A 26266-nucleotide genomic window follows, 5' to 3' on the forward strand; every position below is an offset into this window, starting at 1 on the left:
ATTGAGCCCCTCGTGGTCTGTCAGCACAGAGCTTGCTTGGGATTCTCTCTCTCTCCCTCTCTGTGCCCCTCCCCTGCTCATGCTCTCTCTCTCACTCTCAAAATAAATAAATAAACTTTTAAAAATAAAATAAAACAAAATACAGTAATACTAATTATGGGACAGGGGAACTAAGATTTTGAGAGACAATTTCCCTTTCAGCACACTTCTGAGCACTACTGGTTTTACTGTCATTTGTTATTCATATTATATCAGTTAGATAAGAAGGTAAAAAGAAATCTGGGGCGCCTGGGTGGTTCAGTCGGTTGAGCATCCGACTTCGACTCAGGTCATGATCTGGTGGTTCATGGGTTTGAGCCTATGTCGGGCTCTGTGCTGACAGCTCAGAGCCTGGAGCCTGCTTCAGATTCTGTGTCTCCGTCTCTCTGGGCCCCTCCCTCGCTCATTCTCTCTCTCTCTCTCTCTCTCTCTCTCTCTCTCAAAAATAAACGTTAAAAAAAAAAAGAAATCTAAAGTGGACTGAAGTGATTAGATACACCAAAGGAATAATAAAATCCTCTTCAAATAAACAGTATTAATTTACTAAGCAGTAAAGCAGATGTATAAAAACAATGGCATAATAATAGTGACTATCATATATATATACTTTTTTTTATTTAAAGAGGTGCCAAGCAATTTTCATGTTATTTAATTTAATCCTCACAACAACTCTATGAGGCATTATTCTCTTAAACCCATTTTACAGATGCAGGGGTGCTAATAGAGGAAAAGGAGGTCACATTCTCAGAGCAGTCAGGTCTGCCTTGCTCCAAAGTGCTTCAAATTTCTGTCTATTATTTATCAGGCATCCATTCATTTACATATTATCTATGGCTGCTTCTGCACTACAGCCGCTAAACTGAGTAGTTGCAACAGGGGCCATGTGGTCCACAAAGACTAAATATTTACTATATGGTCCTTTACAAAAAAGTTTGCTGACCCCTAATCTACAGGATTAGGCCAATCCCTTGAGGCAATTTTCCAAAAAATAGGACTCTTCAGTTTCTCACCAATTCTTCTCAAGATAAAGTACCTCCATGTGCAGATTTGAATGCAACTAATTTTGTTCACTTTTTTCTCTCCAGTGGAATTTTTGGGAATGTCAGGAATGATTGCGTTAGTCACTGTAGGACTGAATTTAGATTCCTTAAGCTTTAAACCGAGGATTGAGTTAACAATTACCAAGTAAGTCTCCTATTGTATACTTGGTATAGATATCTTAGAAGTTTAGTGCTTAAGTGGTTCTGCCTTCTTGGACACATTTCATAACTTTTTTCACCTTTTTCTTTTTAAATTCATTACCAGTTATATTTGAAAGAACTTAAGGTACCAACAATTGTTGACATCGATATGTTTAACAAAAAAGACTACAAACGGCATGAAGCAAAAATTGGCAAATTTTAAAGGAGAAATAGACAAACATTATATCTGAGATTTTTTAAAAATTTTTATTTTTTAAAATTTACATCCAAATTAGTTAGCATATAGTGTAACAATGATTTCAGGAGTAGATTCCTTAATGCGCCTGACCCATTTAGCCCATCCCCCCCCCCACACCTCCTCCAGTAACCTTCTGTTTGTTCTCCATATTTATGAGTCTCTTATGCTTTGTCCCCCTCCCTGTTTTTATATAATTTTTATTTCCCTTCCCTTATTTTCATCTGTTTTGTCTCTTAAAGACCTTATATGAGTGAAGTCATATGATACTTGTCTTTCTCTGACTGACTAATTTCACTTAGCATAATTCCCTCTAGTTCCATCCATGTAGTTGCAAATGGCAAGATTTCATTCTTTTTGATTGCCGAGTAATACTCCATTGTGTGTGTGTGTGTGTGTGTGTGTGTGTGTGTGTGTGTGTGTGTATACCACATCTTCTTTATCCATTCATCCATCAATGGGCATTTGGGCTCTTTCCATACTTTGGCTGTTGTCGATAGAGCTGCTATAAACATTGGGGTTCATGTGTCCCTTTGAAACAGCACACCTGTATCCCTTAGATAAATACCCAGTAGTGCAACTGCTGGGTTGTAGGGTAGTTCTATTTTTATTTTTTTGAGGAACCTCCATAGTATTTTCCAGAGTGGCTTCACCAGCTTGCATTCCCATCGATTGATATTCTTTTTATGAATAACATATCCGTGGCTCAGAAGCTGTGGTCATTTTATACATAACTCTTTGATAAAAAAAAAAAATTACTTTGGATTGTGGGAAGTTTAAAAAAGACTGCATTCCTTTGTTTCCTTCATAAGGTACATGAAAGACAGCATCCTAATATGGGAAGAGCTGGGAAAGAAAAGTAGCAGAAAGATGCAACACTAGCAAAACTCTTACTTGCCTTTTACATTTGGTAATGCAAGGTGTCATATGAACATCTCTGGATGGAGGGAAAAACCATTTGCTTGTCTTCTCAGATAAATGAATTAGTCTGTCTCTGAGAGACTATGCTAAATTACAGGATTGTTTCAGAGTTATTTCACACCAAGTCATAGCCTAGTGTGGATCGAATGAAACCAAATGTTAAAATAAGAAAAATAAGCCATAATTTTGAGTTTTCCCATGAAGATTCTTTAAAAAACTTTAAAAATTTTTTAAAATATCTATTTATTTTTGAGAGAGAGAGTGTGAGCAGGGGAGGGGCAGAGAGACAGGGAGACACAGAATCTGCAGCAAGCTCCAGCTCTGGGCTGTCAGCGCAGAGCCCGATGTGGGACTCGAACCCACAAACTGTGAGATCATGACCTGAGCCAGTCAGATGCTCAACCGACTGAGCCACCCAGGTGCCCCAGATTCTCTCTCTCTTTTGTTTTTTTAAATGTAGAGGACTATCCATTATTCTGAAATTATGGCTTGCCTACATTTTTGGTGTTTAAATGTTAATTCTTTAATGAAATCCCAGTGATAGAAGATGGTACTTTTTTTTAGAAAAATAACTTCACTTGGCAAAAAAAAAAAAAAAAAATTGGCACCTGTAACTCTTCTAATTTTGTGTTAGGTGAATGACACTTAACTGGTCTTTAGAATCCAGAAGCTTGGGAATAAATACTTCACCGAACATACACTTTTTGTCTGAATTTGGACATTTTCCTGAGCTCAGTCATACTGTCAGTATCATTATAATTACTCATTATGATTCATTTAATTGTTTATTATTGAACCTATAAAACCAATCTTTTCTTAATGTTTACCGTAACCTGGACATTGTATCTTAGGTTTGAGGCTTTGTAACTGAGTCCCTTCTCAGAATGCACTCATTGTTAAGTGGTGGGCATGTTTCTGTAAGAAGCTAGTAAGCGTGAATAATTTTATATATTTATTGGGATCCTACTATATGTAAGGCAGTTTTTTAGGTTCTATGGAGACATTTGAACAAGTTTTCTACTCAGTTATTCCATCATTTCTGAATTTCAGAAAACTAAGCTTTGGGGTTAGAGGTCCCCCTCATACCCTTCCTTTCTCTGAGTTCTAAATCTGATGAATCAAGAGCTGGGAACGAGAGAATCAGACCATCTACTTAATTGGGGAAATGCAGTGTTAGAGAACATGGTTTCCATCTGCAGCCCAAATGAGGCTTCCTAATGCTTCTTTCCGAGTGTAGATCTTGAGACCCACCTCGAGGGAGACTGGTTTGTAGAACAGACCCTCTTGCCTAGTTAGCTGAAAGGGAAAGTCCCAATGGAGGGAGGCCCAAGAGCAAGTGGAACTTGACATCTGCCTGTAGAAGTCAAACCTGGCTTGGATGCAGACATGTTACCGCATGGAACCAGAACAGGCCTGTGCCTTAACCACTGTGTTCTAGTCTGCTCAGTAAGAATCTTGGGGAGCAGGGCTAGGTGTGTGGCTGTTTGGGAAGCAATAAGGGGGATTCTAAGTCACTTGTCTGCTTCTGAACTATGGTGGTACAGAGAATTGGCACTGTAGGAATTCAAAGGAGGATCACTTCCAACGAGAGTGCTTAGGATGAAGAACACAGGATTCGAATTAGCCTTACAAGATTTTTAGGAATTCAGTAGATGGGAAAGCAGACTGGAGAGACTTTCAAGGTAAGAGACTTTCAAGAAAATCATGAAGGGAGAAATCCTGCAGAGGGCACTGAAGTGATCCAGTCAGCTATCGAAAAGTCAAGGTTAACCAGGTGGTTCTGGGTTCAGCTGCGGCAGCCCCAACAGTTTGATATGATGCCGGCTAATCTTGGCAAAACTGCCCCATCACCAACCGGAAGAGGGGGTGGAGATTCTTAATATTATGCCTTGCTTTTACTATTCTCCTATGAGAGGCAGCCCATGGGCATTGGTGTGATGAGGGTATTGGAGAATATGGAGCTAGGTGTATTTTAATTCCAACAAAATACTTTTAAATGTTGACTGCAACAGTGATGGAGGCAAGGACCTCTGCTAAGACAAGAATCATAGAATGTGATACATGCTTTTATGTGCAAAGGCAACTATCTTAAAAACACATGGCTTAAAACATGATTTATTTTCCATTCATCCTAGGTTCCTAATAATGTTTTCAACTGTATACCAACATTTAATATATACTTTCTTTGGCATTGTAATTGGATGTGGACAAAACAAGTATTTGGGATTTCACAGTATGGTTTTCATGTTCATTTTATTTACAACAGTGAATTTTGTAAGGTAGGAATTATATTTTAAAGTTTGCTTACTGGACTTAGGTTCTTCAGCCCAGAATAAGAATTGCCCACTGGTGAGGGCAACAAGAACTCTTTGGATGTGGAGTCAGAAAACCCATGTTGTTGTCAAGGCCCAGACAATAACTTGCTATGCGATTGGGGGAAGTCTGTTTACTTTTCCAGGTCCCATCTGGAAAATGAGAAGGGCTGTGGTATCAGCACAACTCATGAACTTTATAGAGATGAAAATTCATGGGCCATCTCAATGTACTGAATTGCATCTCTGGAGATGAGATCCAGGAAGCCATTTCAACATGTTTGTTAATGGTTGAACAACACTGGACCTTATTAATGGCTCCTAACATTTTTGTTGACTTTCATCCTCATTTATTATCACCTATAGCTATGATAAAGCCATTTGTTAAGCCCTTACCATGTACATTATGCCATTAATACTAACACAACCTTATGAAGTAGGTGTTATTGCATCATTGCACAGATGAAGCCCAGGGAGGTTAAAAAGTTGCCTAGAGTTGCCCATCTTGAAGTGCAGAATTGGGGTTTAAACTTGACCCCCAGTAGCACATTTTCTCTCGAACACCATTGCCCACTCGTGATGGTCATGTCTTCAATAAGAATTCATGACAGTGTCTCTGAAAACATTGTCATTCCCACTCAGAACAGGCCTGGCCAACGAGCTTACTTTATAAGATGTTCTCATGGGACCTTGCTTTTGCTGACTCTGAGGTCACTGCATGCCACTCAGTCACTCTCACACGGAAGGATGTGTATGCAATTTGTTTCTTTCTACCATGGAGGCTTATGTGCAAGTTGAGATTGGTCACAGAAAATGAAGAAAGATAAGTGGCTTTTGAACCTTTGTTTGACTCAGCTGCACATCTGGCATCTCATTTCATTTCATAAACACTAGGAAATGAGAATTTTATAGATGAAGAAACTGGCCAACAAAGGCCAAGTACCTTGCCCAAAGTCAAGTGGCTAGGGAGTACTAGAGATCTTGTGGGAACTTATGGTTCCACCTCCCCAGAGGAAAGGCTTTAATGGAAGGAGTCAACCTAAGGGGACCTCAACGTATGGGTCAGCTTTCCATAAGAGACTTGTTGAGAAAAACATTTTAGAGGATGTGCCAAACTAAGGCCCCTTACATAATTACATAAGACATAATTATTGCTAACATGTTTTGAGTGCTGACCACATTTGAAATATCATTCTAAACCCTATGAATGTTGCCCCATGTAATTGAAACTTCACAATAATCCTTTGAGGCAAGTACAATTATTATTATGTATTATCTCCACTTTACAGGATGAAATTGAGGCTTAGAGAGGTTAAAGAACTTAAGTTTACATGGTTAGTGAAAGAAGCTTAAATTTGAACCCTGGTAGATTGACTCCAGAGCCTTTGCGACACTGCCTTTCTGGTTTTGGTATCAGGCAGTGATATGAGTTGTTCCATTTTGGCTGGACTCAATGGTATTTCAGAGAAAGATCATTTAGTAAGGCTGAAAAGTTTGGTAAGAATTGCTTTGCAAAAAGCTTGAATGGAAGGCCGAGGGGTTTACCCAAATTCATTATATACATTATAGACGGTAATAGCAGATTTTCTGTTTCTCAGTGATAGGAATTCTCTAAACTGTCTTGTGAAATTCCCAGCTGAGTAACTGATACACAATATATTTTTTGAGTCTAAGAACATGTCAGTTTTATTTCTGCTGAAATCTCATTTGAGGGATAGTACTGATATTCTTTTGGTGAAGATCCCCTAAAGATAGATTCTACATTTTTGATACAGAGTCTTATAGAAAAATTATTAGTAGACACTTGTGGTGAGCATAGCATAAGAATAGAGTTTTTGGATCACTATGTTGATAGTGGGTCAACTATTCTCAAATTAAAAAAAAAAAAGAAAAGAAAAATGATCTCTAGAGAACTAGGCACCGATTGAAATTGTTTATATGACATTTAATTTATGATTCTCATGGAAGCTCAAGAAAAATTTGATTAAGCTAAGTTTATTAGTGTGCCTACAATAATAATTACTTTTTGGCCATTATCTGTGTGTCCTCTTGGCCTCATTTCTGATCTAGTCATGGTCTTCCAGGGAATAGATGAGCTTGTCAACGTTATTTGAAGAAATTTCTCTCAGAAATACACTACCCAAATCCAAATAGTATATTAAAACTTCCAGCAGTTTTTTGAGACTTGAGTATTATATGAAAAACTTAGACAGTAGATTTGGTTCATCCCAGAAAAGTTGAACAATTTATCAATAAACTGAATTATTTTCTCTTTCCTGAAAAAAATTTCTATGAAATTTAGTTTTTAGTAGTGTAAACCATGAATAACATTAATACATAAGGTGTGACTTAAAAAAAATGTTTTTCTCTCCACAGGTTGCTTACTATTGTGTTAGTGAGCCCTCTTCTGATGCGTGTAAATTATGACTATAACTGGAGATGGGGAATTGTTATAGCATGGTCTGGAATTAAAGGAGTTTTTAGTTTACTCTTGGCTCCTGAAATTCATAATCTGGCTGATCAAAAAATAGAATCACCACAAATGGTAGGAAAAATCATCTCATAATATTTATTCATTTTGTTTATTTTGTAGCACTTGTCATAGTACCCAATAATAAAGTTAACCATTTACAAATTTTCTTAGTTTAAATTCCAGTTAGTTAACATACTGTGTAATATTAGTTTCAGGCGTACAATTTAGTGATTCAACGCTTCCATACAATTCCCAGGGCTCATCACAAGTGCACTCCTTAATCCTCATCACCTATTTTACCTATTTTCTCTCTTCTGTTCAGCTTCCTTGCTTTCCATTATTTTGTCTTCTTTATCACTTATTTGTTTCTCTACTTCTTCCAGCTTTGTGTTCATTGCATCAAGCCTGTTTCCAATCTCAGTTATTAAATTTTTCATTTCTGACAGTTTCTTTTTTAACTCTTTTGTCTCTGTGGTAAGGGTCTCCCTGAAGTCTTTCCATTCTTTTCTCATAAGAGTATACTTATGATTGTTGCTATAAATTCTCGATCAGTCATGTTACTTATATCTGTTTTAACTCACTGTCTTCTTCTCTGTGTTAGAAAAGCCAGTTTCCTGCTCCTGAGAGTAATGGCTTTATGAAGAAGAGGTCATATAGTGTCCAGGGCCTGTCACTTCTTGGGGTGTCTGTGGTACATGTTGCGTGAGCTCTGCTGTTGTGTTTTGGCTGCTCTATCCTTCGGGTCAGCTGTCTGCAGAGGCTCTCCTTGCCTGCAGTGGCCACTCTTTGGTCCTTGGTCAGAGTGTGGTGAGTTTTAACTACATGTGCTCTGGTCTGCTTGTTAAATAATACCTGATACTGCTTCCAGTAGAACCGAAGCCCTGTAGAACTCTGATCAGGAGACATGGTGTGGGCAGGGGTTTCTGCTGGTCTTCTGGGGAAGGGGCTGGCTAAGCTGGCACTAAGGCAAGCTTGATCAAGAAGGGCAGTCCCACCAGAATGCACAGGTGTGGGACTTGGTGTAAGCAGTTAGGCAGCCCTGTGGGTGCTACTTTGCTTCCTGCAGGTGGCTCTGTGTTTAAGATGAGGGGCAGGGAAGGGAAATGGTTCCAACTAGCTCCTTTGTCCTCAGAGAGGCATCTCCATGATATCTGCCTCTCAGGGAAGCACACTGAGAAGAGTGAATAATTTCCCCACTGTCTGCTCCAGGCGTTTTTCAGATCACTGTTTCTGCATCATCTGCCCCAGTTAGTTTGCCTGCCTTCTCTCTGGGAGTAGGGCAACATCTTCAGGGCACAATCCCAGTCAAGGCCACTGATCTTTCAAACTCCATTCTTCAAGCCCCACTGATTGCAAGAACTCACAAAAAGTAGCCCCTTATGTTTTCCCAGCCAATGGTTTTGGGGAAGTGTTTTCCTTGTGCATTCCCCTGTGTGCTCCTCTCTCTCTCTCTTTCTCTCTCTCTCTCTCCTTTGTCTGTGACCAGGGCTCCTTCCCCTCCACAGCACTTGTGATCCATTTCTCCTCCAAACCACATCTCCGTACTTCCTACTTTCCTCAATGTGGCTTCTTCTCTCCAGAGTTTTAGTTATGGAGTTCATTCTGTCAGTCTTCAGGTTGATTTCTGGAGTCTTAGAATGATTTGACAGTTACCTAGTTATGTTCGTGGGGTGAGACAAGCCTAGGGTCCTCTTCCTCCACCATCTTTTCTCCCTTCTCCTTAGGTTAACCTAATTAAAAAAAATTTTTTTTAACGTTTATTCATTTTTGAGAGACAGAGAGAGACAGAGCATGAGTAGGGAAGGGACAGAGAGAGAGGGAGACACAGAATCTGGAAGCAGGCTCCAGGCTCTGAGCTCTCAGCACAGAGCCCAACGCAGGGCTCAAACTCACGAACTGCAAGATCATGGCCTGAGCCAAAGTCGGATGCTCAACCGACTGAGCCACCCAGGTGCCCCGAGGTTAACCATTTTTAAAATTAGATTTGAAAAATGCATTCTTTTAAGAAGAAAGGAACTTTCAGAGGAAAGTTTGTTTATGTTGATAGTCTGAAAGGGACCAACAGTGAAGTAATGGTGTAAGATGTGGAAATCAGATGGACTTGGGGTTGAATCCTGGCCCCCTCATCACAGGCTGGGTGACCTTGGGCAAGTTCTCCAGATTTGTGGAACCTCAATTTCCAGTTGAGGATTGAGATGATACTTAGTAAAGTGTCTGCCACTTAGCAAATGCTCAATAAATGTTACTAACTCTCCCTCAAAGCCAATCTGGTAGTGGCAGTATCTGTGGTACTGAGAATCCAGGGAAGATCCAAAGACTCCAGTACATCTGCTGACAGCGTTAGGGCGCCTTGTTATTTGTAACAGTACTGTGTGAGTTAGCTGGAGAAGTTGCTAGAAATCCCTGGGACACCCCCCTACCCCACCTCCCAGTCAGATGAATTCCAACCCTGCTTCTGGGAGGGTTGCTTCTGAATAATGTGAATTAAGAACATCTGCCCACCTCCCAAGGAACTTTAATCTGCAGATAAATGTACAGAGTTTCTTGATATTGGCTAATTTCCAGCTCAGGATTTTCTCTTCTTTGTCATTTCCCCCCTGTTCCAGAAGACAATATTTTTAGAATATCTTCTTTGGAGGATCAGTTATCACCCTCTCCATCTTGCATGTAGAGAAATTAGAACAAAGAGAATAGCACGTTAGGGAAAGAACTCAGGTGCCCTAACTCCCAGAAGAAGTGCTTTTTCAAAATGGACTACTATATTCGTCACCATCTTTCCTGAGAATTTGTACTTTATATCTATGGCCATCATCTGGGAATTAATTTGGAGTTCAAACAAACCTGTGATTTTGCAGACTTTGGGTCCTTTCATGCCCCAAAGGAAAAGTATCATAACCAACGTCTGAGCTCCTTCAATTTTCTTTTGTGCAAGGAATTCGCCTAAAACCAAGTCAACGAAATGCTAACTAGCATTTGAGTATCACTTACAGTGTTTTTCAAATCTGTCTGATGTTACATGGATCCCTTTAGCACCACCCCAGACCTACACAATCAGAATCTGCAGGGAAGAAACCTGGAAGTCAGTATCTTTTAGAAGCACTTTCAGTGCTGTTATCAGTCAAGTTTGGGAAACACTCTCAGAGAACATACTGCTGTTGACTCCATTTTTTAGTGAAGGACACTGAGGCTCAGAGTGGTTAAGTCTACTGACCCCAAATTACATGGCTAATTAAAGTGGTAGAGGCAAGACCAGCAAATGTGGTTGTGTTTCTGCTTCTGTGAAGTGTCTCTCCAGACCCCACCACAGCTCCTGTAGGCTCCGAGCCCCCTGAGCAGCCATAGTAAATGCTGGTGGCAGACACACTTTCCCTTGTCTCCACAGTCACCACTGCTACTCACCATCGGCTGGTGGCTCCCCAACCCTGCAGGCTCCATGGCCGTGTCTGTGATGCCTACCATCCTCCTGGCTTTGCGTGGCTGCTGCTGAAAGCAGCAACAGTGGAGAGCTCTTTGACCAGTATTCTTATCCTTTGCAGAAATCACAAAATCTTTTCTCATGCACATTGAAAACTAATTTCTGCTCCAGTATATTATATTCAAGCACTGTCCACAAAACAACCCTTTGCCCTATCTATCAGAAGCAAGATTTTAAATGTGGATTAAGATAGAATTTTGTTGGTGGTTAACTGAATAATGATTCCCTTTGGAGAACTTATTAATTTGTTTTTCTTGGCTCTAACTATTTGTATGTTTTGTTTTTTAGTTTTTATTGTATGTACAGGTAATATCACTAATGACTATGGGAATAAATTCATACATGATGACTCATTCAGCCAGGACATTAGGTAAAGTATATTTATCTTTCATTAATTAACTGGAGAGAATAATGCAAACACATTGTTGTTGGGAGTCATGGGGACATTTCTTAAGGAGCTCAAGGAATTGATTATGAAATCATTCATTTTCATTCATTCATTATTTACAGATGCTGCATTAATTGGAATATTGGTTTAGCCAGTTTAACAGAAACCACATTCGCAGTGGCTTAAACAAGATAGGGAACTTTCTTTTCCTCTCCATCAAAATGTTCAAAAGAGTGGTATGGTTCTACTTCACGGGGTTGTCCATAGATCCAGGATCCTTGTATTTTGTTGTTGCTCCTCTCTGGAATGTTGCTCTTGTCTGAGGGTAGAAGCTGACTCATAACCACTATATATTCAATCCAGCCAACTAGAGAGAGAAAATGGGGAGATGGGTGGAAATGGAGAGTAAGCAGCTTCCTTTTAAGGGCATAGCCTAGAAATTGTATATATCATCAGCACTCACATTCCATTGGTCAGAATTTAGTCACATGGTCACACATGGGTAAGAGAAGCTATAAAATATTATCCCTACCTGGGATAATGTAGGGATAATGGTGGAGCCATGGCTGGCCATGTGCTCAGCCAAGACTTGGAGATTCTATGGCAAAGGAAGAAGGGGAAAATGAATATTGGGAGTCCTTTGGCTGGAACCACCATCTTCCAGTAATTTGCCAAAATGACCAACACAAAGGGAAAGAGGAGAGGTACCCTCTATATGTTCTCTAGGCCTTTTAGAAAACATGGAGTAGTTCCTTTGCAAATCTACAAGAAAGGTGATATTGTAGATATCAAGGGAATGGAGACTGTTTGAAAAGGAATACCCCACAAGTGTTACCATAGAAAAACTGGAAGAGTCTATAATGTTACCCAGCATCCTATTGGCATTGTTGTAAACAAAGAAGTTAAGGGCAAGATTCTTGCCAAAAGAATGAATATACATATTGAACATATTAAGCACTTAAAGAGCTGAGATAGCTTCCTGAAGTATGTGAAAGAAAATGATCAGAAGAAGAAGAAAGCCAAAGAGAAGGGTACTTGGGTTCAACTGAAGAGCCAGCCTGCCCCACCCAAAGAAGCACACTTTCTGAGAACCAATGGAAAGGAGCCTGAGCTGTTGGAACCCATTCCCTATGAATTCATGGCTTGATAAATGTAAAGGAAAAAAAAGGTTTTAAGATTGTAAAAAAAGAAAAGAAAATGGATATTGGGGGATAATCAGCAGGCTCTGCCACAGTTGCTTATTTCCAGAAAACATTTGAGGCCATTGATAATAAAGTGCATAAATTTGATAAAATCACAAATCAACATGTAGTCAATAGAGAAATCTAAGATAAGATGGTGGCAGTACAGTCAAGTGGGGAGGGAGAAGGCTGGATGGGATTACACAAAGTCTTCGAATAGGGCCTTAGTATCTCTCAATATCCCATGGCCTGATCCTCAGCTAAGCTGGTGCAGAGGATGATCCTTTCAGGGTATCTAAAATTGATCAGACTGCTGGAGATATACAGCACTCACAGGAGCATGTGGATAAGCAGAAAATCAATTAGTTAATTTATAAAGAGGATGATTTCTTTCTATGTCTGAAATAATTGTGATCATTATTCAGGGTATTCACCTCTAAATACCAATTTCCTTGATAAACGAAACTAGTCATCAGAAGGTATCTTGGAAAGCATGGAACTAATGAGAGGTCAATGGAAGGACGATGTTGAAGGAGGGTTCTTCTAAACAGGGAAATAGCCTGGTGAATTTTCCCTATCCTGCCCATGAGAGACATTACCTCTTTGCTTGTGTCTTTTTGCAGTCCTGCCCATTTCTAAAACTGCACCCCGCCAGCACTACAGCAGAACTTCCTGTGACAGCCCCCTTCAAAGCCAAGGGCTCCAATATGTGAACTGGGCTAATTAAGTGGGGCAGATTTCTGGTAGCTCTTCTTTTCCCCTAGTTATGGATCTGTTCTTGTTCTCAGTGGAAATGTATGCTTGGTTGGCAAAAGCCGACGCTGGAGTGTGACCGAAGTTAATTTGATCTTTGAAGGCTTTCTCACACCTCCCTTCTCAACAATTTATTTTTGACTCTCAGGGATCTAGACCCACTCCATTCTCTTTGCTTAGGATATCACATCTGGATTTCTCCCATGCTTCTTTTCTTGTGATTCCTCCTACTCTGATACTCAAAGGCAAGATCAACAAGGGGTTTTACTATCATGGTAATATTTTTTTCTCCTCTTTTTCTTCCCTTATAACTTTTTAAAAGTTTATTTATTTATTTTGAGAGAGAGAGACAGAGAGAGAGCATGCACATGTGCAAGCAGGAGAGGGGTAGGGGCAGAGAGAAAGGGAGAGAGAGAATGTCAAGCAGGCTCCACGCTCCGTGCAGAGCCCAACACAGGGTTTGATCTCACAACCATGGGATCATGACCTGAGCTGAAATCAAGAGTCAGGTGCTTAACCAACTTAACGAGCCTCCCAGGTGCCCCACAAAATTTTTTATTGTAGTAGTTAAACCTCGGAATTTTCATTATAAAACAAAAGTATATGGTAAATACTTTCTCCTTGTAGAATCTATGTTCATCCTTTCTAGAAATACTACGTGGCACACATTTAACACCTAACAGAGTAACACCTAACAGAGTTCAAGTTTTATCAGTAAGAGTTTCAAACTAACTACTTCTGTCTAGTCAAAGGCTTTAACAGATTCTCTCCTCACACTCTTCCAGGATCATCTTAAACACAGAGAATTTATTCAAATGTATTGGTGCCACCAAGTGGTCCACATATACTCATGTTTCCCCAGAGCAACTGGAAAGTATTTGTTTCTCCATCATATGGGGAGGATGTAGTTAGGCAAATGAAAAAAATTTTCTTCCTGTATGGTCTCAGCCATACAGCTTTGAATCCAAAGCTGACAACTTCTAACTTAAGCCTACAGTCAAATGTGTCTCTGCTCTGGACCATAGTGAACCAAGAGGGATATGCCTCCAGACCTTTGGGATCCCAGAAATTTCAAATACTGTCATTACATACAGTGTCCCATAAAGAATGCAGTAAAGTTAACTAAACGTTTGGAACTCATTTGGACTCTTTATGGAACATTCCACATGCAGTTACAAAAAGAGAACAGTTTTATTGAGATGGGATTCCAAGTGAGCAGGTTAAGCTCATTCACTAATTAAATTCTTCTTTTCAGTGAGTGAGCCTCATAGCTGTAACTTCAAATCCATACCTCAAGAAAATACAAATGGCTACAAGTTTTGAGACATGTGGATTTGCTGCTGGCCAGGAAACAGATACATATTAAATTTGAGGGATCTCTGTTGCAGTGACCTCAATATTTTAAATTTTTAAAATTTTATAGAAGAATCAGTTGGAGAATTGTTAAAATGCAATTTCCAATTGATTCTCTAGGTATAGGTTGGATCCTGGGAATTTGCATAGTTTAATAGGCAGCCTTCCTCTGTAGAAGACACAAGTAGTTTTCTATACTTCGAGAAATACTGATGGGGTGCCTTGAAGTAGCAAGTCATGTCTCTAGATAAAGGGAATGAAAGGAAATGAAGAAAGCATTCCTTAGCAATTGAGTCAGATAAAGTTGAGTTATACAACCAGGAGAAACAGAGTTGGGTAATTTTTTGGAAAATTTTGGACCAAATGTGGTCCTTGCTTTTCTTTGAGCACTCTGGTTTGGCTATGCGAGTGATTGACTGCACCAACGAGATTTCACTACATCTTGCAGGATTTTGCCTCTTGGAGTCTTTGCTGTATTCTATTAAGATCCTTGCTTTTCTTTGTCACAGGTTTGTGTGCTATTTCCCTCCCACGGCAAATGGCCATGCAGAATGCCATTAAGCACATTCAGGAGATAATACAGAACACAATAACGCTATTTAAAACAGAAAAAATTTTGACAAATGTTAATTGGACCTTAGTAGAAGAAAAAACAAAGATTGAATACACCATTCCTGTGAGTTGATACCTGGCAAAAAAAAAAAAAAAAAAAAAAGTCCTCCTTTCTCTCCTGGGTCTGCCTTTCTTGCTTTAGTTTGTTATTTTAAAAAAACCTCTATTCTGCTAATGGAATGTCAGAAAACTGAGGAGTCGGGGGTATATTTACTAGCTTTGCTATCTGGGTGAAAAGACTTCTTTGAATTCTCTGTAAAGAGAAGGTCTTGGTAATTTAGCTTTGTTTGCCAACATTGGAGAATTGGTGTTTTTACATGCCTGGTTGACTAACTGTGCATGGCCTCTGCCAAGCTGATGTTTCTGACCACTTGAGGAGCTGAGCCACCTGCCCTCACATTACTATAAAAAGCAGGAAACACAGGTTGCTTCAGAGAGCAATCGAGCAAAGACAGGTTTGGGGGAGAATCTGACGTACAAATCTCTCCGAATTTACAACTTTTAAAGCACACAATTAAAAGCAACATTTCTCATGTGGAGAGCATACCCAGTTATGCTAGCCCTTCTTTTAACCATTCTGATTTAAGTTATTAGAATCTTGGTTAAGTGAAGTGCTTGTTTTAGCTACTTATTTTAGCTCTTTTTAACTTTATCTCTTTATGTTTTTAAACTTAGTCTGATACTGTTCAGTTTTCCCACGTTTCTCGTGGTAGTGAAACGGAGGAGTCCCCAACAGAAGAAGTTTTAATAGAAGAAGCCAGATTGCATGTAGCTATAATACAAATGGTTGGTACAGTTCACATAATCCGCTTTTTATTTATTTATTTATTTTTAATTCTTGCAATACTTTCAATTCTTACCTCTTTCAGGTGACTAGAATGCCTCTTTCAGGGCTTTCAGGTGACTAGAAAAAATATTTTTTCAGTTAAAAAAATTTTTTTAAACATTTGTTCATTTTTGACAGACAGAGAGAGACAAAGCATGAGTGGGGGAGGAGGAGAGAAAGAGGGAGACACAGAATCCGGGGCAGGCTCCAGGCTCTGAGCTGTCAGCACAGAGCCCAATGTGAGGCTCGAACTCACGAACTGTGAGGTCATGCCCTAAGCAGAAGTCAGATGCTTAACTGACTGAGCCACCCATGTGCCCCTATTTTTTCAGTTTGGATAGCATATTAGTTGTTAAAATTTGTTTGATTTATAGAAGTTAAAAATAACAATAAATGTCTTAGGCTTTAAGTTCAAGTCACAAATTTTATTATCCTGTTCTACGTCTTGTAATTTTTGACTGTTCACTTTTGAGGGGACTTTGAACAATGTTTGGTGCTATTTACATACCTATTTAACTAAATATCTTCAAATATTTAAAACTGCTCTTATAAACTTAATGTATTTGAGTTTCTTTTATATAAAGTTCTCTTAAGTGCTTATTTAACTCTTATAAATTTAATAAATTAAAATACATCTAGTGAGCCAAAAATTCTCTTGAAATATTTAAGATTTAAGTTTTCAATGGTTTAATATAAGGAAGATTATATTTTTAAATTTATATATTATTGTGTTATGTATTATTTATATTTAAAATAAGGAAGATTACTAGGTAAAATCAAGTTTAAATCAACTTATCAAATTGCACATTTTAAATTGGGGTTATATTCTAATAAGACACATTTTATTCACTATTGCAAGCACACAAAAACATATACATATATTTGTTAAGCCAAGTCTATCTTTCTTACTTGTATTTTAAAACTTATTATTATGAAGAATTTCTAATTTCTAACATATACAGAAGTAGATATAATAGTGTAATGAATCCTTATGTACCCATGGCCCAGCCTTAAAAACCAACATGACAAACCTTGCCCCACCTGCAATCTCATTCACTTCCCCACCTTCCGTATCATTTTGAAACAAATCCCAGATATTATATTATTTCATCTGTAAATATTTCAATTGCATATCTCTAAGTTTTCAAGTCTTTTAAAAAACATAGCAAAATATTAGTATTATACCTAGAAATTAATAATAACATCAAACATTGAGTCAGTGATCAAATTTCCAACTCTCATTAATATGATCAATGTATATTTTCACAGTTCACATTTTTAAATTGAATTGCAGTACAGTTCCCACATTGTAATTAATGGATGAGTCCTTTAAGTCTCTTTTAATCTATAAATTCCTTCTCTTATTTTTTTCTGTTGAAGAACATACTTCTCCTTAATGCAAAAAAAAATTAATACCATATTTTCCTTCTTTTAAACAATTCTTTTTTTCTTCTTTTAAACATTTCTGAACTTAATTTAAAATACTCCCAGAGTTTGAAAATTTCTTATCAGGAGCAGTAGAGTATGGTCATAAATTTTTGATAGAGCCTCCTATTAAGAGGTGGTGCCTATATCCCTCCTCTCCCCCCCCCCCCCACCTCATTGAATTTGAGCTGTTCTTGTGACCTGTTTTGACCAAAAGTATGTCAGAAGTGACTTTGGGAATGCTCTGGAGCCTAGGCTTTGAGAAGATTTACAGCTTCCACCTTCTACTTTGAATACTGCCCTGAGATTATCATGTGAGCTGAAGAATGAGAGGCTGCATAAAAGTAAACTGAGGCACACAGCCAAGAGTCAGTACCCTACTACCAGACTTGTAAATAAATGTTAATTTAAAAGGGTGGGGGCAATAGACTCAAACTCTCAATGGTAGGAGATGCAAAGAATTGTGACCATATTTTTGTTTGTTTTTTCTTGGATGCTTCCCCCAACCAGGTTTTATTGAGTAATAATTGGCATACATTGCTGTATAAGTTTAATGCATACAGTTGTGATGGTTTGATTTACATATATTGTGAAAAGATTACCACGATGGGTTTAGCTAACATCCATCTTCTCATATAATTGTAAGAAAAAGAAGAAAAGGAGAAAAGGAAAAAAAAATTAGGGTATAACCATATTTAATGTACTACACTGTGCTCACTGGCCACAAATATTCATATGCCTCCTATAAACAAAATACACTCATCCTTTTCTAAGACACACCCCCCTGCACCCCCTACACCAAGCTTCATCTTATTATGGCATTAGATTCAAAGTCTAGTATCTCATGATCTGCATTTGGTCTAGTATGCTGAGGTTCCTTAGTTGTATCTCCTTAAGTATTATTCCTCTTGATCTAGAGACCTATGAACTAAGAAACACGTTATCTGTCCCCCACCCCCTCTCCATTTAGTGCTGATCAACAGACACTTCTGTTCAAGAAGGGGAAGAACAGGAAGTACTGATTAATCACTGGTCCATGGCAATTATGAAATCCCACTGGGCATAGGAACCAGTGCACCTCATTCTTTACATTTCCATAGAAAATAATCTATGTTTGTAACTGACTGGCCTTCTCAGTCTGATTTCTATCAGTAGAAACTTGGGAGGTTTCTATTCATTTAGAATAGTTTCTGTCTCTTTTCGTCCAACCTGGTACAATTTACTTAAAAACTTGTGTATTTTCGGGGCGCCTGGGTGGCGCAGTCGGTTAAGCGTCCGACTTCAGCCAGGTCACGATCTTGCGGTCCGTGAGTTCGAGCCCCGCGTCAGGCTCTGGGCTGATGGCTCGGAGACTGGAGCCTGTTTCCGATTCTGTGTCTCCCTCTCTCTCTGCCCCTCCCCCGTTCATGCTCTGTCTCTCTCTGTTCCAAAAATAAATAAACGTTGAAAAAAAAAAAAAAACTTGTGTATTTTCAATCAATCTGATTATAGTCCACTCCACTCCACAATTCCTTTTCAGATAGGCCATATGTCATAAGAGTCGGAGAAAGCCTTTGGTCTGCTTGAGAAGATAGACTGAGTACCAACTGTTAGTCTTTCAGTGGTCTTAACAAAGAGTCTTTGATCTTGATTGGATCTGGAACCTGAGGCCATATTTTACTGTCAGCACACTAGATTTGATCTTTACTTTTAGATCTTTTGCCAGCTGAAAAGACTGCAATGAGAAACAAATTTAGTTTTCAACCTGGCAAATCGTGGAGTCTTTTTGCTAATTTCTGCTGCAGATTGAATTGTTTCTCTTTGGTTTCCCTAGCTCTTCCCATACTTTATCATAAGTAGCTTTAAAAGTTGATAGTTTTAGGGGTGCCTGGGTTAGCTCGGTGCATTGAATGTCTGACTCTTGATTTGGGCTCAGGTCATGATCCCAGGGTTGTGGGATTGAGCCCTGCGTCAGGCTCTGCACTGAGGGTCGAGCCAGCTTAAGATTCTTTCTCTCTTCCTCTGCCCCTCTCCTCTGCTCATACTCTCTCTCTCTCTCTTTCTCTCAAAAAAAAAAAAAATTAAAAAAATTTAAAAGTTGATAGTTTTAATATTTCTAGAATGTTAGAAGTCTAGAAATGTTCTTAGCAGCCAGATTCATTAGTTATTTGGGCACATTTTCCACCTTCCCAGTGTCCTCAGGTGACAGTATTGCCCATTGTGGTGCCTCTTTGTAGCACAGCTTCCTCCCTCCCACCTCCAATACCAGTTTTTGTACTGTTCTCTCACTCTACTCACCCCCAAGTCCTAAAGCTAATGTTTTAGCCTTTGTTATGGAGGCTTTGAATAACTGGTACTGGCTGTTGTTTTGGCTAGCCTTTGCTGTATATCAAAATGCCCCTAAACTTACTGGCTTAAAACAATGATTTATTATTTCTCACAGTTCTGTGGGTTGGCAATCTGGATGATTCTGTCATTGATCTTGGCTGAGAGCACTCATGTGTCTGTGGTCATCTCATAGTTCAGTGGGGTTGTGAATGTCCTCATTCACCAATTTGGCAGTTGATGCTGGTTGCCTTTCAGAGCACTTTGGTGGTCTTCCATATGGCCTTCTATCTTGCAGTAGAGTGGACTGGGCTTCTTCACAGCATGGTGGTCTCTGGGTTCCAACAGGGTGAGCGGAGAAGCTGCAAGGCCTCTAAATCCTGTGTTTTGGAACTTGAATATCATCATTTTTACTCCCATTCTATTAGTTAAAGCAAATCACAAAGCTAGCCAGAGTCAATGAGTGAAGAAGTGGACTCCATCTCTTAGGAGAAACAGTAGCGTCAGTTGCAAAGGGGCATGGACACAGGAAGGCATGGATACATTGGGGCTGTTTCTATGATGACCTACCACATTTACTTTTTTAAGCCGACAATCCCATGTAGTAGCCCACTCCATGTTGTCCTTTAATGGCTTTCCTGAGAGTGCCCTCTAGTGGCATTCCTCCCTGTTTTTGTGACCCCTTTCCTTTTTGGTCTCTTTCATGAGCTCCTCTCTTTCTTTTTATCTCTTAATGTTTTCCTCAGAGCATGATTAATGTTTAATGTTTTCCTCAGAACAGTTAACTCTGTCCATCATTCTTCCCTTATAATCTCTCCTTCTTTTTTCTTAGCTACGCTCATTTCAATGCTATCCACAGATGTTCCTCAAATCTATATTCTTCCTTCCCAAACTCTCACCACCATCTCTTTATATTCATAAGTTCAACTGTGGCTAGACATTTCTTAGACATATCGCTGGCACCTAAATCCACACTGAACTCATCTCAAACAGGCTCTTGTATTCCTAGTCTCAGTGAACGGGCTCATTACCTTATGTGATCACTCAGGTCAGTCCTCTTTCTCTCTCCCTCTCCAAGCTCTATCATTCTTACCTTCTAAATATTTGTCAAATATGCCCCTTTCCATTATTGTGTCTATTAATTTAGGAAATTATAACCTCTTTCCTGAATAATAAGCTTCAACTGATCTCTCTACCTCCAATTTTTCTGCGGTCAAATCACAGGGATTTATCCAAAAGACAAATAGGACTATACCACCTTCCTGCTTAAAACCCAACAATGGCTCATCAGGTCCTACAGCATTTTCCTAAGTGAGTTCCAAAAAACATTTGCTCTGATCCACAGAATGTTGATAGGAACTGCATAACAACAACAACAAAAAGTTTCCATGCTCAAATTTGTTTGGGAAATTTCTCCAGGATAGATCATATGTTGGGTCACAAAGCAAGCCTTACCAAATCTAAGAAGATTGAAATTATGTCAAGAATATTTCCTTTATATCATTATAAAGTTGGTATAAAACTAGAAATCAATGGTATAAAATAGTATAAATTGTATAAAACTAGAAATCAATAACAGGAAGAAAACTGAAAAATTCACAAAAATATGGAAATTAGATAACACATTCCTGAAAAACCAGTGGGTCAAAGAAGAAATAAAAAGGGAAATCAGAAAATATCTTGAGACAAATGAAAATGAAAACACAACATAGCAAACCTTATAGGATGCAGCAAAAGCAGCTCTAAGAGGGAAATTTATAGTGATAGATGCCTACATTAAGAAAAAAGAAAGATCTCAAATAACCTAACTTTACACATCAGGAAAAGAAGAATTTGTTCTTTGGGTCCATTTTCATAAAGTTAGTAGGAAGAAGGAAATAATAGATATTTAAGCAGAAATAAATGAAATAGGACAAGAAAGACAACAGAAAAAAATCAATGAAACTGAGAGTTGTTTTTTTGTTTTGTTTTGTTTTGTTTTGTTTTTAAGATAAGCAACCTCACTGTAGTTTTGATTTTAGCCATTCATAACTCCTGTATATTCCAGCAACCTCACTCAGGGTATATGTCAGAAGGAAATGATAATAGGATCTCAAAGAGCTCTCTGGGCTCTCATGTTTCTTTCAGCATTATTTACAATAGCCAAGACATGAAAACAACCTAAGTGTCCATTGATGGATGAATAAAGAGAATGTTTATCTATCTATTATCTATTTATCTATATCTAATGGAATATTATTCAATCATAGAACAGAAGGAAATCCTGCCATTTGTGAATATATGAATGGACCTTGAAGGCATTATGCTATGTAAAATAGACAGAGAAAGACAAATAGTATATGATTTCACTTGTGTGTGGAATCTGAAAAAAAAAAAAAAAAAAGCCAAACTCCTAGAAACAGAGTGAAATGGTGGTTTCCAGGGCTGGAAGGTGGGGGAAATGAAAGAGGTGTTAAAATGTACACACTTTCAGTTATAAGATGAATAAGTTTTGGGGCTCTAATATACAGGATGGTGACTATACAATTCTGTATTACATACTTGAAAGTTGCTAAGAGAGTGGATCTTACATCACACACAGTCACACACACACAAGTTGTAATTATGTGAGGGATGGATGTGTTAACTAATCTTATTGTGGTAACCATTTTCTGCAATATGTATGCATGTGTCAAATCATTACATTGTGCACCTTAAACTTATACAATATGTGTCAATTATATTGCAATAAACCTGGCAAAAAGGGGGGAAAAAGAACACAATTCACTTTTCTCTCCTGGTAGTTCCTTAAGAGGTTGAGATGATTAGTTAACCTTTGAATTAATACTTTGTACTATCCTGCTGTAGAAAGATGACACTGTGATACTATTTATATTACTGAGGAAAACTCTTTGAGTTGTGTAGATTTTGAGTTTCTGAAGCTAGGAAACTTTGTATCTTTTATTACATCCAGGATATTACTTTGCAAAAAATGAATATTTAGTAAATATTTAAATTGAATGGAATTTATTTCCTGCTACAGGAGATTTTTGGTAAAAGTATATTTTTCTATAATGAATGTAATAATAATAGTGAGGGCTATGTAAAGGTCAAGTAGAGTATATTACATTTATGTTTTGGTCCTTTGTAATATTTATTTAAAATTGTATGTTTAGAGTAGCTTTGAAAAACAGTGTAATGATGGAACCCTCAGTGTAGAGGCAGCCCGGATATTAATCGGTGCAACCAAAAGCTATTGCCCCATCCAAGGAAAGTAAGTATAAATTTCTTAAATTGTTATTTCCAAAATCAAATGGGTATATGGATAAATAAAATTTAAAAGCTGAGAGTTAAATGTCCAGGTTGATCAATTTATCTCACCTATGCTCATCTATCTGTCCATCCATCTATCTATCCATCCCCTTATTTTACTTGTTTACCTTTTTTTCCCCTGAAGGTTAATAACTTTGGTGACATTAGGAGATTCTGGAAGAAGTGTAATTAGATAAGAGACTAGGGGAGCCATAAATGGAACTTATGTAGTTTCAGATACTGTTATGATTATCCCATCTTTCTATCATATTTGCTAAGTTACTGGGTAGGGTAGGTAGGGAAGCCTGGAGCCTGTCATTAGGCTGCTTCCTCAGGTGGAGCAAGTCTTGAAGGAACTGACCCCACTGATGGAGTTAAATCTAGTGGGAAAAACTCAGGTGTTGAGAGATATGTCAATATCTGGTCACAGTCCTGGTACAAATTAGCTACTGGATGATCTAAGACAAAGCTTGTGGGGGCAACAACGATAGGAAATTCTGTCTGGGTGATAGTTAACATTTCAGGAGTCTGGTAACCTATCTAGGAGATGTAACATCAGTTCCTAAAGTTTGGAAAGGGTAGAGCCTTCAGGGCCTTGGGGAGGCTTGGGTTAGGCAAGGCATGACAAAGGAGGGCTTGATTCTGGACCCCAAAAAATTGGTCTGGAGAAGCTTTAATTACGTGCTACCTCAAGCCAAGCATGGTTCAATGAACAGAGGCAGGAAGAGTTTCCTGTACCGTGACCATGAGTGGGTAGGTGGATGGATACAGAGGCTCAGGATGGTGCATTTAAAAAATATTTTTAAGTTTATTTATTTATTTTGAGAGAGAGGGAGAGCACAAGCAGGGGAGGGGCAGAGAGAGAGGGAGACAGAGAATCCCAAGCAGGTTCTACACTGCCAGCCCAGAGCCCCACATGGGGCTCGAACTCACAAACCATGAGATCATGACCTGAGCCAAAATCAACAGTTGGGTGCTTAACCAACTGAGCCACCCAGGTACCTCCAGCACTTGACTTTTATTATAACATATGTGTATATTTTTCTCTGTTAGATTCATGAGTATTTACGATGTTTCAACTTACATAAGAGCTAGAAGTTGGCTTATGAAGTTTAAAAACATGTTAACTTTTTTGGAATATCATAAAGATAAGGCACTTCTTATTCTATATGAGTAAGTATTATAAACCGTAATAGCAATAGACAAAAATATAACCTTTTCTACATTGTCAGCATTGATTACATTGATTTTCCTTATTAAGAAAAATCAACTAATAGTATGGTCAACTCTTATTGATTGAGTGGTGATGGAGCAGAGTTCTTGCTTCTCTTTCCCCACTCTGTTTTGGCAACTTTGCTGATATCTCTATTAGAGAGTAGGTAGGGAGAAGAATAAAAGAATGGTCACATTTGGACTCTTTAAGGGTTAACTGCCATGTCTAAAGGTCATATTACAAACTGGACTGCTTTCACATCCTTCTGGTATTCTTCTGGGTATAACAGTGATCAGGGGAGAGAAAGAACAAACTCATGGTCTGTAACTTCCTCTCAATTTCATCTGTGCTAAGAGGTGGCTCTGTTGATGTCCATTACTAGGAAAAACACAACATGGCCTTAATAATAGCTGTAACCAATTTACCAACAATAGCTGTAACCAAACTATCACAAGATACAGATTTCACTGAACTTGTGTAAAGTTTTCCCTTTAGTATATAAGTTGTGAACTTACATACTTTTTAGAGCAGGAAGGCAGGTTTTTCTGCTAACAAAAGATGTCAACATGAGAAATGCCAGAAATATTAATGCTACTAAATTTTAAGTGGGCATTGACATACATTTCATAACAAATTCTGATGATTAAAAAATTTTTTTTCCATTAAGTTTGAAGAGAAATATAAGAAATTAAAATCCTAAGGTCTTGACATATATCCAGGTAACCTATTTTTGTTGGGCTCTACTTACGATGGATTGAAAAGAAAAAAACAAAACGACATTATAATTACTGAATAAAATATTTTTTCCTGTTCTTATTTTAAATGATGCTGATGTTTTTCTCTAAATTTATTTGTTTCTTGCTTTTGATGTCTGAATCTTTGCCTTGTTTCCTATGTACTATTATCTTTGATTTTTAAAAATGCTCCCCATCCTGATATAAATTAGTAAGAACTATATTTTTTATCTTTTTCTATTATGATTATTGTGTATAGAAAGTATTCTTTAGGTTTTTGCTTATTTATTTTATGTTTGTGTACTCTTCTTCAAGTTAATGTTAATGATTTGTTAAAACAAATGTTGAACTTCAGATCTTAATCGTTATATTTTTAAAGTGATCTAACATTGTATTTGATCTCTTTTTTTCAGAAATAATAAATTTCTGCTTTTTGTATATCACATTGTATTTTCAGAAGAATTTGAATATGCAGGACATGTTATAACATTAATATACATTTATCCGATGATAGTGCATCTATGGCCAATGGCAAGAGAGTTAAATGTGTCAGCACTTATGTCAATAAACTACTATTTTGTATTTTTATATATATTTCAATCAGCACTGAAGGTACTGTTTAAAATAGAAATGTATCCAATAAAAAGAATAATTCAGATATTTTTAATCTATTTTTGTCATATGCAAAAAATAAATAAGGGGATAAACCCAACTTGGTTTGCTAGGTCCTTGTCATAAGATGAGAACCATTTTTTAGGATAAATGCTTCAAAGATCATTTGTCAGCACCAGTGTTTTCATACTTTATTATTAATAGTATTGCAAAAACTCTGTTTACTGCTATTTTTTTTTAATTTTTTTTTCAACGTTTTTATTTATTTTTGGGACAGAGAGAGACAGAGCATGAACGGGGGAGGGGCAGAGAGAGAGGGAGACACAGAATCAGAAACAGGCTCCAGGCTCCGAGCCACCAGCCCAGAGCCCGACGCGGGGCTCGAACTCACGGACCGCGAGATCGTGACCTGGCTGAAGTCGGACGCTTAACTGACTGCGCCACCCAGGCGCCCCTGTTTACTGCTATTTTTAACTGCTTGTTTTTGGCACTTCAACTTCATTATAGATTATATTTTGAATCAAATTATAATTTCTGATTTTGGAGATTAAAAATAATTTTTCTGAAATTCTAAATGAATAACTTAAAACTCAACTTTTGGAATGTAACTCACTTGTAGTTGAGGATTTAACTGTCAATGTCAAAGATCCATCACTGTATACATCACTGTATAGGTGCTATGAAATAACATACATTCTCTTTGTTTTCCAAATAGATAATAATTTTGAAAAGGAAATATTTTCGTGAATATTGGAATACTTTGGACTTTTTTATCATGCTCCTTGGAATCATTGATATCTTTTGTATATACTTTGTCAAATTGAGACAAGACAATTTTGTTCTTATTCAGGTTACAGTAATACTAGGATATTTCAGAATACTTAGGTTTATTCCTCTCATCAAGGTAAAATGTCACA

The 26266-nt window shown here is 38.0% G+C and overlaps 1 protein-coding gene and 1 pseudogene across 3 annotated transcripts in view; both read left to right on the top strand.

The window, feature by feature from the left end:
• The window catches only part of SLC9C2 (solute carrier family 9 member C2 (putative)), an 85914-nt gene that overhangs the window by 23343 nt on the left and 36305 nt on the right, over window positions 1-26266 (top strand). For all 3 annotated transcript variants that reach the window (XM_040451664.1, XM_040451663.1, XM_040451665.1), the window contains 10 exons: window positions 1125-1224; window positions 4533-4676; window positions 7086-7254; window positions 10946-11027; window positions 14842-15008; window positions 15620-15730; window positions 22655-22752; window positions 23844-23963; window positions 25151-25349; window positions 26065-26253. In XM_040451664.1, coding sequence (XP_040307598.1) covers window positions 1125-1224; window positions 4533-4676; window positions 7086-7254; window positions 10946-11027; window positions 14842-15008; window positions 15620-15730; window positions 22655-22752; window positions 23844-23963; window positions 25151-25349; window positions 26065-26253 — 1379 coding nt within the window. The remainder of the gene's footprint in view (window positions 1-1124; window positions 1225-4532; window positions 4677-7085; window positions 7255-10945; window positions 11028-14841; window positions 15009-15619; window positions 15731-22654; window positions 22753-23843; window positions 23964-25150; window positions 25350-26064; window positions 26254-26266) is intronic.
• LOC121015016 (60S ribosomal protein L21-like) lies at window positions 11074-12192 on the top strand (annotated as a pseudogene).

Source organism: Herpailurus yagouaroundi, unplaced genomic scaffold, assembly GCF_014898765.1.
Source record: "Herpailurus yagouaroundi ecotype Mexico unplaced genomic scaffold, PumYag 205, whole genome shotgun sequence".
Taxonomy (NCBI): Eukaryota; Metazoa; Chordata; class Mammalia; order Carnivora; family Felidae; genus Herpailurus; species Herpailurus yagouaroundi.